Here is a 13,776-nt window from a genome sequence, read left to right as displayed (position 1 = left end):
TTTTTTTATGTAATGACTTGCATTTGTATATTTCTTTCTTTTTTTAGACGAATACAGGCAAACGCAACACATACAAATTGTAGTTTAAAGGGTTAGTACAAAGATAGCATAAAGCAACGGTGATAAACAGATATATATATATAGAGAGAGAGAGAGTGAGAGAGACTCAAATACCGACCTTGTTGTGCGCTTCTTTGTGACGGCACATTGTATGCACACGTGGTCAAGTTAATCTGTATGAACCAATTTCCACGTCTACTTTATGTTGGGTCCATGCATTACGCGGTTGCGTGCCTCAGATAACACATGCAATTCACAACTACCCTGAACGCATGCGCTTTGACAACTGACAACACACGGCCTGGGATGCACTATATGTTGACACACATCCACTTTGACCCTAGTTGCTGTCATTAAAATTGCGTAAACCTGGTATGTACATGTTGTACATGTTGAACTTGTCCAGGCGATATTGAATAACGATCTAGTCACACTTCACCCAAGCAGTCTTCTGACACCCTGCAAAAGGGAAGGGCGGTTTATCAGTTGGGATAAAAAGCAAAGCAACGAAGCAGTGGCAGTGAAAATGGCTACTGGCGGGCAAGTTGCCCCTGAAGGTGACAGTGGGGCCACTTCGACACGGTACAAGGTAAATACTGAACTGCAGATTGAGGGTAGTTCGCGCGTATAGCTGCGTGGTTTGATCTTTTTCCTCGTGTATGGATATTGTAAATGATACTGACTGACATAATTGATATTATCTCAGTTCACTCGAAGATTATTTCAATTAGGTTATATACCGGCGGCAGGGTATGCGTTTTGAGTAAGTCAAGGTTCGTTACTATGACCTTAAAGTACGTCGGGGTACATGATTAGAATCTTTAAATATTTTTTTTTCTCAACATGACAGCCAGGTCACGTGACGCACAACTCGCAAATCTTTACTCGCTAACGTTTACCTGCAGACCTACTACATACGAACTCGTTATCCATTTCTGTATTAGTTGCAGAAGACTTTCAGTACAATACAAAAGTGCAATTGTTTAGGTGTGTCTTTCTTCCGGTTATTAAAATTGGCTTACTTGCCTTGGGGTTATGTTAGGCCATAAACTGCGTCTCTTTCTTCATTTGCTAAAGAGAAATACCCACACCCGGTTTCGAAGATCTTAATTTTTGTTTTGCAAAAACTGCATATTGGAACTAGCTTTCAAGGCTGCTGAAACTTTTTTCAACATTGTAGAAAGTATTGGCACTAAACGATTTTTGGGAGGCAAATGACATTTTCACCTAATGTGCAGCGTGTACAATTTTGGAGCGAAAAAGATCTCACGAAGAAAATTGAACTTCCCTGCACTGTATTAAACTGCTTTTTAAGTTTGAACACCAACGCATCAGCCGTTCTTTAGGTGATCTTTTTCGTCTGGCCCAAATTCCAACTTAATCGTCAAATAAGGAGACCAAGTGTTAAGGTACACAACTTTAGATCCTTACCTAAAATACACCGAAATTTGAAAAATGTGTGATTCGCCGATTTAAAAAACAAACGCTCCATAGTTTCATGAGAATAATTATAATCCGAACAGTTAAAATTGACAGTCAAGTCTGAATGGCTTGAATTCTAATAGCAAGAGATGCACATACTCTTATATCAATGGACTTTAAAACAGAAACATCTTTGAGACTTAATTACACCTTGCTGATGTTATATATATGCTGATATACATTTACACTTAGAAATTGCGAACTTTAATACAAGCCTTATTCAATAAGTTGTCCGCTTTATTCTGCCAAAGTTTGCCTTTTGAAAAAAAATGTCCCTCGCCCTATAATGATGTTTTCATCTGGTCATGTTCGTTAGAGTGCCTGCCACCATGCACAAATATCAAGTTACTTTATTATATTAAATACGGAACAAACCAGTAAAAATTTGAAACACGGCATTTGCCATAGAATTTGTAGATTTCCACTCCCCCATTATGGGAACTTAGCGGCGATAAGCGGTCGGCGTGGCCCGTGTGTCCGATTGTGCGATCTCGTCCGTTGCTCATTGCTTGTCTTCTACCAGTACGGTGTACATGTTATTGCGTCACGTGTTGTAAAGATTCGTGGGTAACTTGCCAATTGCCCGTGGTTTACAGGCAAAACGAGGGGCCCTCCGGTGGTTTACATGCAGTACAACGGGCACTCCGGTGATTTACATACAGTACGATGGGAACTCCTTTGGTTGACATGCAGTACTACGGGCACTCCAGTGGTTTACATACAGTTGGACAGGCACTCCGCTGGTTTACATAAAGTACGACGGGCACTACTGTGGTTTTCATACAGCACGACAGGCACTGCGATGGTTTACTCAAAATACGACGGACACTACTGTGGTTTACATACAGTACGACGGACACTCCAGTGGTTTACATACAGTACGACAGGCAATCCGCTGGTTTACATAAAGTACGACGGGCACTACTGTGGTTTTCATACAGTACGACGGACAGTCAAATGGTTTGCATGCAGTACGACGGGCACTCCAGTGGCTTACATACAGTACGACAGGCACTCCGCTGGTTTACATAACGTACGACGGACACTACTGTGGTTTACACACAGTACGACGGGCAATCCAGAGGTTTACATACAGTACAACGGGCACTCCGATGGTTTACATGCCACACGACGGGCACTCCAGTGGTTTACATACAGTACGGCATTCATTCATCTGGTTTACATGCAGTACCAAGGGCACTCCGGTGGTCTACATACAGTACGAAGGGCATTCCGCTGGTTTACACACCGTACGACGGACACTTCAGTAGATTACATACAGTACGACGGGTACTCTGGTGGTTTACATAAAGTACGACGGGCATTCCAGTGGTTTACATACAGTACGACGGTCACTCCTTTGGTTTACTTACAGTTCGACGGGCACTCCAGTGGTTTACCTTTAGTACGACAGACAATCATGTGCTTTACATGCAGTGCAAAGGGCACTCCAATGGTCTACATACAGTAAATGCCGACATGTTGCGTTTCATTGTAAGCAAAATCGCTCACGTGGAAGAAATCGAAAGCGCCGCTATGATATTTTGCGTTCGAAAAAGCAGGTATTGGAGTTGACGTCACCCGAACCATGATTTGCCTTGTAACATGTGTGTGTCTGAAACAAGAGACGCAACATTGTGTTTAATACAACATGGCGCTTTACACGGCCTAGTAAGAATTCTAGCTTTAAAATCCACTTATTGAATTACCAAACACATCGGAAAAATAGCTGCGGTTAAATCGCTGTCTTTCCCTCTTCCTGATTGACCCAGATGACATTATTTGTCTTTTTCGTTTAACGAAGCGTGTTATAGAAAATAAAAAATTATTTTCGGCTATGTTGAAATAGTATAATATAAGCGTCATGTCCGACATTCATATACCATTCGCAGTCCATAAAAGGCGTTTCAAGACTATAATTGCAAGATCCATTTCCAAAAGAACGTTTAACACTAACTCCCAAAGACAAGGGTAGGTAAGAAATGATACAAATAAGAAACAAAGTCGGTAACACATAAGACAGAAGCGGTCATCAGGCATGAATTTCATATCAAAGTTCAAAGTTTAGCTCTCCCCACACTTTTACCTTAACGCTGATTTCAGGTTGTCAACGACCCAATCCATGGACACATTGAGCTTCATCCATTGTGCGTGAAGGTGATCGACACTCCAGAGTTCCAGCGATTACGAAACATCAAGCAACTTGAAGGATGTTACATGGTGTACCCAGGAGCAGCACACAACCGATTTGAACACAGCATTGGGTAACGTATTCCGCTTTGTATCTTTATTTATTTATTCATTTATTTTATTGATTAGTGCTCAAGAATATTTTTGTAAATTCATTTGTTTGTTAATTATTTATTTGTTTTCATAAAAAAAAAATCACTGTGGAAAACAGAATTTGCATTTTTCTTTTAAAGAGAATTCAATTTTAGCCTGGACGCCGTTGTTCCGCATTCAATCAGGTAACATGTAAAACCCAATACTAACTTTAGTTCCGATAACTTCCGATAACCTAGTAGTAGGTTTTATTTACTTGGTATTAGGATTGAGATAGGTATTATTATTTAAGGCCTGGTTGAACGTTCAATACACTTTTGACAGCTGGAAACTTTTCCATAGGCCAGCTTTACAAGCGAATGACATAACTGTTGTCGCAGTATACACGAACAATATATGTCACAACTAGCATTGCTTGTGGTTCATTGAAGACAACTCCGTGTTTTCGTAATGTATGGGTTACTTCCCTTGAGGCAGACATCAGCGCAATTCCTCAATGCTGTTAGCATTTGGAACTACCAGTGTGATACTAATCTAATCAACCACAGAAACATTGGTGCCTTGTTTGTCGGACGCATTATGTACTAGTAGAATCTCAGTTTCTCTTTTAAGTGATATATATCCTACTGAATTATGCTGTCTCGATGGTCCACACATTCCGGTGAGGCAGTCCTTCTGTCTCTTTTGAGGGGCGTATGGTTTACTGATAGAATCCTCCTCTCCCGTTTGTGGGACGTTTGGTTTACTGATAAAGCCCTTGGCTCTCCTATTGTGGGACGTATGGTTTACTAATAGAATTGTTGTCTGTCGTTTGTGGGACGTGTGATTTACTGATAGAACCCTTGTCTCTCCTTCTGTGGGACGTATGATTTGCTGATAAACTCTGTGTCTCTCGTTGGTGGGACGTGTGATTTACTGATAAATACCTCCTTTGCCGTTTGTGGGACGCGTGGTTTACTGATACATTCCTCCTCTCCCGTTTGTGGGACGAAAACTTTCCTGATAGAATCCTCCTCTCCCGTTTGTGGGACGTGTGGTTTACTGATAGAATCTTTTTCTCTCGTTTGTGGTACTTGTAGTTTACTGATAGAATCCTTGTCTGTCGCTTGTAGGACGAATGGTTTACTGATAGAATCTTTGTCTATCGTTGTGTGACGTATGGTTCACTGGTAGAATCCTTGTCTCTCATCTGTGGGACAAATAGTTTACTGATAGAATCCTCCTCTCCCGTTTGTGGGACGTATGGTTTACTGATAGAATCCTTGTCTCTCGTTTGTGGTACTTGTAGTTTACTGATAGAATCCTTGTCTGTCGCTTGTAGGACGAATGGTTTACTGATAGAATCTTTGTCTATCGTTGTGTGACGTATGGTTCACTGGTAGAATCCTTGTCTCTCATCTGTGGGACAAATAGTTTACTGATAGAACCTTTTTCTCGTGTTTGTGGGACGAATAGTTTACTGATATAATCCTTGTCTCTGATTCGTGGGAACAATGGTTTACTGATAGAATCTTTTTCTCTTGTTTGTGGGACGAATAGTTTAGTGATAGAATCCTTGTCTCTGATTCGTAGGAACAATGGTTTACTGATAGAATCTTTTTCCCTTGTTTGTGGGACGTGTGGTTTACTGATAGAATCCTTGTCTCTGATTTGTGGGACGAATGGTTTACTTATAGAATTCTTGTCTGTCGTTTGTAGGACATATGTTTTTTTATTTATCCTTCTTTGTTTCTCAAAGAACATGATTCCTGGCGGGCGAGCTGGCCAGGACGCTTCAGCAAAAGCAACCAGAACGGGGTATCGAAGCCAAAGATATTATTTGTGTAGAAATAGCTGGGCTGTGTCATGATCTAGGTAAGAAACATACAAACTGCTTTTTGAATCTGGTGCGTTGCTGGGACAGTATGTTTGACATGGTTTGCTCTGTGCACATGCTTATTTCATTCTGGCTTCTTTAGGTAAACCATGGAGTCATGTTTCCTTATAGTTTTGAAGTTGTCGACACATCTTATACATGTCACCAATGAGGCGAGTGACAGTAAACCTCTGCTCTGAATATATTAATCTCAGTCATGGTTTGTGGTAGTGGACACCTGATCTGAATATAGACCCGTCCATTCGGGTAAACAATCGTAGACTCCAGTTGTTAAACTTTAGGGCTTAGCCAAGTAAAAAATACAACAGTGTCAACCCCTGCTTTTTTGAAAATATGTCCCCTTTTGCGAAAATATATCTGAAGAAAAAGAATACTAAACCTTGCTGGAAAGAGAGACATTTTTATCAAGGTAAACCATTATATACCCTTGCTGGCAGATTCCTATTAAGGTAAACAAAGGAAAGGGAGAAAATCCCATTGACTCCAACAATAACAGACTCCTGCTGGAAAGAGTGATATTCCCATCAAGGCAAGCAATTCTAGACCTATTGCTGTACAAGATCTAGGTACGTGTGTACATTGGTATATGTCTGAGGTATATGTCTGCATGATATCTGTATGAATGTAACTTGCTGTGAACATGCGGTTAAAGTTTTTGTAGTCGCTAAGACACATAATGGGCTTTGAATCGGCCTTGGAGTGGGAATCTGAGAATGCCCATTTTCTCCATGTTCATGGTGCCTTCGTGGCAAAAAGCGATTAATGACGATCGAGTACGTTCGTGTCAATTCTAGACTGGGATAAGCTACCATATTCGCCTAACAGGGGAAGATATTTTTTCTGTCTTCCTACGGAGTCAGGTAGACTCTTGCCAGCCGATAACAGGGCTCTTCTGTATACGTATAGAGTCAGGCACGCGCGTGCCAGCCGATAAAAACACTCTTCTGTATAGGTATGGGACCAGGGACGCACGTGCCGGCACATAGCTACGCTCGTCTACAACGTTCGAGACACGTTTGAGAGAATTGAATTGCACACTCTTGCCCATTGAATCAAAATCGACTAACTAGCAATTCACCGAAAGCTTACAGTTAAACCAACGTCCCCATTTCGGCTTCGTGTTCTTCTCATCCAGCGTGCCGTGACGTTTTTTTCTCGATGTGCTGCTGATCGCGCGAGTAAAAGCGTTAGTGAAAATTCAGCGAGCGTTGGCTTAAGCACCAGTATTAATGTAAGAAAAAATGTCCGATATGCTTTTCATTATGATAAGTTATTAAGAAAATATTGATTTTCTGGACGAAATATCAAGCCGTATACCCACGCAGCACGCCCTTATATCATCTTCAGCAAACATTCGTTTAGAAGGGTGTTAAGCAACATTCAAATTATGAGTTAAATAAAGCCATACACTGAGTAAATCGCTGACATTTGGCAAGTTTCAGGCGAACTCTCCCATAACATAAACAATGCATATGCAAAGTTGGCGAAGGGCTAGAAAATGTGCTTTTTAACGAAGTTCATGCAAGACCCCATTCATGGAGGCCCAACCGATCTCCTTCTACCACGATTTCCTCGCGTAAGGCTTAGTTTGAACCTATATGTAGAACACTATCATGTTCAAATTGAACAGCAAGTAGTTTAACCACACATCAGTACGTTTACACTCTGATAAATGCAATAAACTTGATCTCAGATGCGCTATGTTCACAGGGCACGGGCCTTTCTCTCATCTCTTTGATCAGTCGCTCATACCTAGAGTGCATGAGAAGAGAGGGCTAAAGCGAAAATGGAAAGTAAGATTGTTGCCTTGAATTTATTTCCCCAATATACAGGTTTTAAAGTTTCGCACAAGTGCGTGTCTAAAATTGTGCTCTGTTAGCTTCCCTTGGCTACATTGCGGTTATTCATCAAGATATCCAGCGGTGAACTGTGGTTTTTATTGGTTGTCCGTGGCGCCAGCGTGCTCTTTCGTGACGCCCTTTGGCTTGTCATGTGCCTAAGGAGGAGTTGTCTCCCCTAGGACCGCCTTGTTACACACTGGCATGTCATCATAAGGCTAGTCAGGTACATAATGGGCAGCCGTGAATTTCCCTGGCTCATCTTTGATTTCACTGTGGGTTTTAGTGTCAAAAGAGGTTGTCGGGTAGTTATCAAAGATCCCTTATGTGGAACTACACAAATGACAAATTAGCTATACATCTTTTTTTTTAAATGTGATTGAATCTAAATTTTCAAATATGTCGTTATATGTAAAAACAGTAAACATATATGTTAAATATAGAAGTGGAGGTCTGTTTGGTGTATATGCACTTAACTATCCAGTAATAATATACGTCTACGTGCAAGTTACAAGTACCACTCAGTCTTTATGTACATGTAAAACGTTCGTGTATAAGCCATTAGCGAGAACATTTGCCATTTAATTTACTAGCACAGTTGGTAATGTGTCCGCTTCGGGACCAGTAAATCCAGGATCAAGACTGGGTTGAGACACAACTAAGGCTTTAAAATGCAACCCCCGTGTGCTCTCTCATCGAATGTCCGTGTGCTCTCTCATCCAATGTCCATATGCTCCACCAACCAATGTCGGTGTGCTTTCTCATCCTGTGTCGTTGTTTTTCATCACCCAACGTCCGTGTGCTCTATGGGTCATTGCCCGTGTGCTCTCTCATCCAATATCCATATGCTCTACCAGCCAATGTCCGTGTGGTTTGTCATCTAATGCCCCGTGTGCTCTCTCATCCAATGTCCGTATGCTCTACCAGGCAATGTCGGTGTGCTTTCTCATCCATTGTCGGTGTGTTCCATCATTCAATGTCCGTGTGCTCTCTCTTTTAATGCCCGTGTGCTGTACCAGGCAATGTCCGGGTGGTGTACCAGCCATTGTCCGTGTGCTCTATCATACCCATGTACGTGTACTCTACTACCGAATGTACATGTGCTATACCACTCAGTGTATATGTGCTCTACATGTGTCACGCGATGTCAGTGTGCTCTACACGTTCCACCTACTGTATGTGTGCTCAGTTGCTCAGTATACATGTGCTCTATCAGTCATTGCACTTGTCATTTATACTCCAATGCATACGCGGCGCACCAGCAAGCCTATGTGAATTTGTGAAACTGAATGTATACATATGTGAACACTCACGAAATGGACACAGTGTAAATCTTATTTGTACCCACATTTTTTGTTTCAGCACGAGGATGCCTCAAAGAAGATGTTTGATCATCTTATAGAAAGCAATGATTTGCTGGGAGAGTTCAAAAAACATCACCTGGAGGAGACGGACATTTCGTTTATTAAAGAGCTTATTGATGGGAAGTGTGGACAGGTACTAGACCAAATCATACATGCATAATCGTTTCAATACAATCCTGGTAGAAATTTATTGTTTCGTTTATTTTGAATTCTGGTAAAATATTCCACGTGATAAGGCGAGTCACATAATGCTGACTAAATTAGTCGGAGAAAGTATTAGCGTCAAATTATTTGCACTATTGTTTCTTTATTCAGGCCTTGCGAGAGACTGGAAGAGAAGGGAAGAAATTTCTATATGAGGTAATTCTGTCATAATGTCATAGAGATATATTTCCGGCTTTATTCTTTGCCTTTTCTCTTTTTTTCTTTTTTTTTGCATTGAGTCAGGTTTTTTTTTTAACCGGGCCGTGGTACAATGGTGAAAAGTGGTCACCTTTCAATAACTAGGATACAGGAGATGGCGGTTCAAACACGGCTGTGGGTGGATCATTTGTACAATCCCCAGCTGTGACTGCTTGTGCAGATTTAGTGACAAAACTGCCAAACGTCGTTGGTTTTTCCAGAGTAGTCTTCTCCACCCATAAAACTGACCACCATGAGTTAAGTAAAAAAGGATTGAGCATGGCGTTAAACAAAACTTAAACAAATGAATAAAATAAAATAAAATCCTGAACATTTAAGGACAATACGCATAAAATAGGGGTCCAGTTAAAAATATAAAGTAAAGCTCAAAAAGGAAAAAAAATGGGATATCTTTCTTAATTTTGCCTAAAACCACAATTTTCTTTATGCAGTCCCTTCTTACGTGCCGTTAAAATCAGGTGAGACATGTAAATTAAAGTGAGGCGACCCAAAGGTGAGAAATCTGGACCGTACTAGAGACTCGTTGTACGAAAACGGTGTGTTTTAAAGAAGAAGGGAACTTAAAAACATGACACTATAGGCTGAAAAGTGCACATTTTTTTCCCATCTGGTGGTGTCTGCTGCATAGTATGGCGATTTTTCCTCGCCATACACATAAAGCATGAAAAGGGCAAAGCTGGCATAAATCGCTGAGTCCATCACGTCCTCCATCTTTAACACCCTCTAATTTATGCTGGGGGTGTGGTGCCTCTCAGCTAATAAGTGTCGTTAAAACTGCCGGCTTGTTCGTGTAAACTCGGAACCTACGTCCAACATTCTGGTATACCAATCGTCATGCGGGAAACGAACTGCACTGTTCTCTACATTCGGGGAAGAAGAGTTCTACGGGAAATGTAGGAACTGTACTTCGGCGGTTTCCGATAGCAATTCTCCTAACACAGAAGACTTCAGGACTAGTTTTTAGGCAAACTTGAGTCGCCCACAGCGGATCTTAGCGCTGACTTTGTTAATAACTTGTCAACTTGAGGTACATACTAGAATTTGTTTATGACATTTACCTGCAAGGAAAACCATGCTCATTAAATGGTTTATGGTTGATATTTAAACTTTCTTCTCCTTTAAAAAAGAGATTAAGATTATCCTGTTAGCCGAAAAAAAATGCCAGCTCATGCTGACTTTCTCTCCGCTCGTACGTGAATATTCTGCCGGCAATCTGAGGATGACCTCGGATTTCTAAAAGCCCTTTCCGGGATTTCGGGATTTGGTTTTCTTCGTGAACAGAATGTGCTGTAGAAACATTGTTTTATTCTACATGGACAGATTGTGGCTAACAAGCGCAATGGCATTGACGTGGATAAGTGGGATTACGTCGCTCGAGACTGTCACGGCCTGGGCATTCGTAACAGTTTTGAGCATGAACGACTGATCAAGTTTGCAAGAGTCATTGACGTAGGCGAAGAGCGGCAGATATGCTACAGAAAGGAGGTATGAAAAGCAGTTTACACACGACGTGAGGAGTTAGAAGTATAGATTGCCTATTTTCACACTTTGTTTAAAGACCAAATATTATTTGTGTTGCGGTAGATTCAAATATAAGACTGGTTGATGTTCTTATGTATTCAGTGTCAGTTAAGTAACGGTTTTCATGCAATCAGAGAATATTAGAAAAGATCAGTCCACTGGACTATCAGGTGAAACCTACACATTGTCTAAACATTTTAGCTCCTGAATTTTGGTAGGGTCGTAGATGTATGCACGTCTGCCAGCATCATGTCGATGGATGTGTCGTGGATATCCCCCATTGGCTATGTCAGGTTTTCTCCAACCATAATGCTGACCGCCTTTATATGAGTGAAATATTCTTCAGTGCGGCTTAAGACCCCAATCAGATCAATAAGTAAACAAATAAATAATTTCTTCATGAGGTTACTTTTAAAATGCAAATACAGTGAATCTGGCCAGCAAAACTGCGTTGCTTTAGTTTGTATTTTTCTCTGTTTATAGACACTTTTACGTGCACAAAGTCTATATTTATGAACTTACCTTTACCTAACCAACAAATTGAGACGTTAGGGCAGGTTTGCTGCATAAGATAAAACAATAATCTTTCATATAATGCATTGCATATGGCCCAAGAGCCTCTAATTAGGGTTTGTTTTTTTTTAAACATTTCTGAGGTGTTTAAGTATCGGGTTATTAATGGTTCAGAATTAATCTTTGAAATCAAATTTAAACTCATTTTGTTGAGTTAAACACTGATGACTGTACGACGCCAAATATTCACGTTATATCAAGTTTCTGCGTTTAAAAATACATGCTTTCTTAGTCGCTCTATGAAAAAAGTTTAAATTAATTATATATTGGTTTCCATACAGGAGGCAGCAAATTTGCTTGAAATGTTCCACACTCGCATGCATCTGTACCGGAGAGCTTATCAACACCGCGTCACTCAACTCATAGAGGAAATGTAAGTCTATTGTCTGATGCAGCTGCTAATTTTTGTGTCAATTTTATTCTGGAAAATTGAAATTTGTGAAGTCGAAAGGCCAGAGTTATTGCACCAAGCTTTAAGTCATCCCCTAAATTTTAGAAAGAAAAAAAGTAAACATAAATTACAAAGGAACAATTACGAAATACGCACATATACCTAAGCCTATAATGTGGACATATATAGCTAGTGAAGGATGTTACATATTTGACGTCAGGTGTCAGAAGTGAGAGGTTGAGACAGGTTTGTTATGTGATGTCCGAAGTGGAGATATGTGTCAGATGTCGTATCTGGTGACAGAAGGGAAATGGTTAAACAGATTTGTTGTCTGCCTTCAGGAGTGGAAGGATGTGTCAGGTTTCTCCTCTGGTGCCAGAAGGGAGATGGTGAAACAGGGTTCTTGTCTGGTGTATGAAGGGAGAGGCTGAACACACATTTGTGAGAGCGAGAGAAAATTTTGATTAATGTAGCTGAAGTGAGAATTTACGGGATGTTGCCTGACGTCATAATTAAGAGAATGACGAAGGCCTGTTGCTTGCTGCTAGAAATGAGAGGATGAAGTGGCACTTAGAAACTATAACTATATATTTACTATATTGGATAAATATTTCATTCTTGCTTCACTCTTATTTTGGGCTTTTACACTGTAAAGTGGTCTGAGCATCACAGTACATGTGGGTGTATTTGTCGATATTTTATAAAAAAGTATTAACTGTTGTGTGGGTATGGGAACGACCTACAGATACCTGACAATGCCGCTACTGAGGCAGAGAATTTTGGTGCTCCTATCCTTCTACTGTTTGATGGGCCTTTCTGCACGCCACGTGTGAAAAAGTTGGTTAGTAATTTGCCAAAGTTCGATGGTTTACTCTGGGTGCTCCAAGTACCTCTGTCATTAAAGCTTAGTCTTCTCGGGATAAAAGAAATAATTAATAGACAATGCTAGTGCTAGTTAACAATTTATGTTCTTTTTTATACACTATTTACAGGATGACAGATGCATTGTTGTTGGCAGATAACCACATCAAAATACCTGGAGAAAGGCGAGATATGTTCTAGCCAATGGTATTAGTCTCACAGGGTAGGATACTCTCAATGCAGCACAGGGATAGTATGCGTTCACTAAGACACACTTTGCGTAATATCACAGATCCTTAACACCGTGTAAAAGAACTCAACAAAGTGGACTGGTTCATAATACCAAGCGACACAGAAGCCACTGGGAGAAAGATTAGTGAATAAAACACTACAACGTTTAAAACAAATCCCTTCCACCTTCTGTACCAATATTTATATACACAGGGTGTCCCAGAAGTCGTACACCATGCTGATTTTCATTTTTTTCTGTGTTTCAGATTTCATACTGATTTTAAATTTTTTTTCTCTCTCTTTCAGAGTTAATTATGGCTAATAAACTAACAGTACAAGAAAGAGTTGGATTGGTTTTTATGTTTGAAAGAGGTGAGGCAACACACCGCTCTGTATCCCAAGCATTCAACCTCCTTCTTGATGGTGCGCGACTTCTGGGACACCCTGTACATAGGTGCTGTTATATCACCGAAAACATCAACTCTTTCATCCCTTCTGGGCGTATGGTAAAATATTGGCCGATAAAACATGAGGATCAAGATTAAACCTCCAAGGGTTTAAACGGAGTTATCAGATTACAGTAGTATACTAAAATGCAATCCACTGTAAATTATATTCGCTGAGAAATAGGTGACTGCTAAGGGGCTGACTGCTAACGGGTTGGCCTGTGCAGTGTCCTTTGATAGATGCAGTGACAGATCTCCTTGGTGGCGTCAAAAGTGGGAGGCTCCGGCAGGTTTGCTGTGCGGTGTCAAACGTTGTGATAGGCTTTATTTTTGGTGTCAGACATCGAGGAGTGAGACAAGTGGAACAATGTGACATTTTTTTCTGATATTAAAAGGTTATGGTAGTTTTGTTGTTTGGCGTCAGGAC

General features: G+C 40.6%; 1 protein-coding gene across 1 annotated transcript; it reads left to right on the top strand.

The window, feature by feature from the left end:
• Positions 1–586: 586 nt before the first annotated feature.
• LOC135463082 (deoxynucleoside triphosphate triphosphohydrolase SAMHD1-like) lies at positions 587–12,873 on the top strand. The gene is given in 9 exon segments (XM_064740402.1): positions 587–649; positions 3,646–3,806; positions 5,564–5,679; positions 7,412–7,494; positions 8,902–9,036; positions 9,219–9,263; positions 10,647–10,811; positions 11,702–11,793; positions 12,804–12,873. Coding segments are annotated over 9 exon segments (930 nt in total).
• The last annotated feature ends 903 nt before the right edge of the window (positions 12,874–13,776 follow it).

Source organism: Liolophura sinensis, chromosome 2 (assembly GCF_032854445.1).
Source record: "Liolophura sinensis isolate JHLJ2023 chromosome 2, CUHK_Ljap_v2, whole genome shotgun sequence".
Lineage (NCBI taxonomy): Eukaryota > Metazoa > Mollusca > Polyplacophora > Chitonida > Chitonidae > Liolophura > Liolophura sinensis.
The sequence above is the reverse complement of the archived record's forward strand: the minus strand, read 5'-3'. Positions and strand labels throughout refer to the sequence as shown.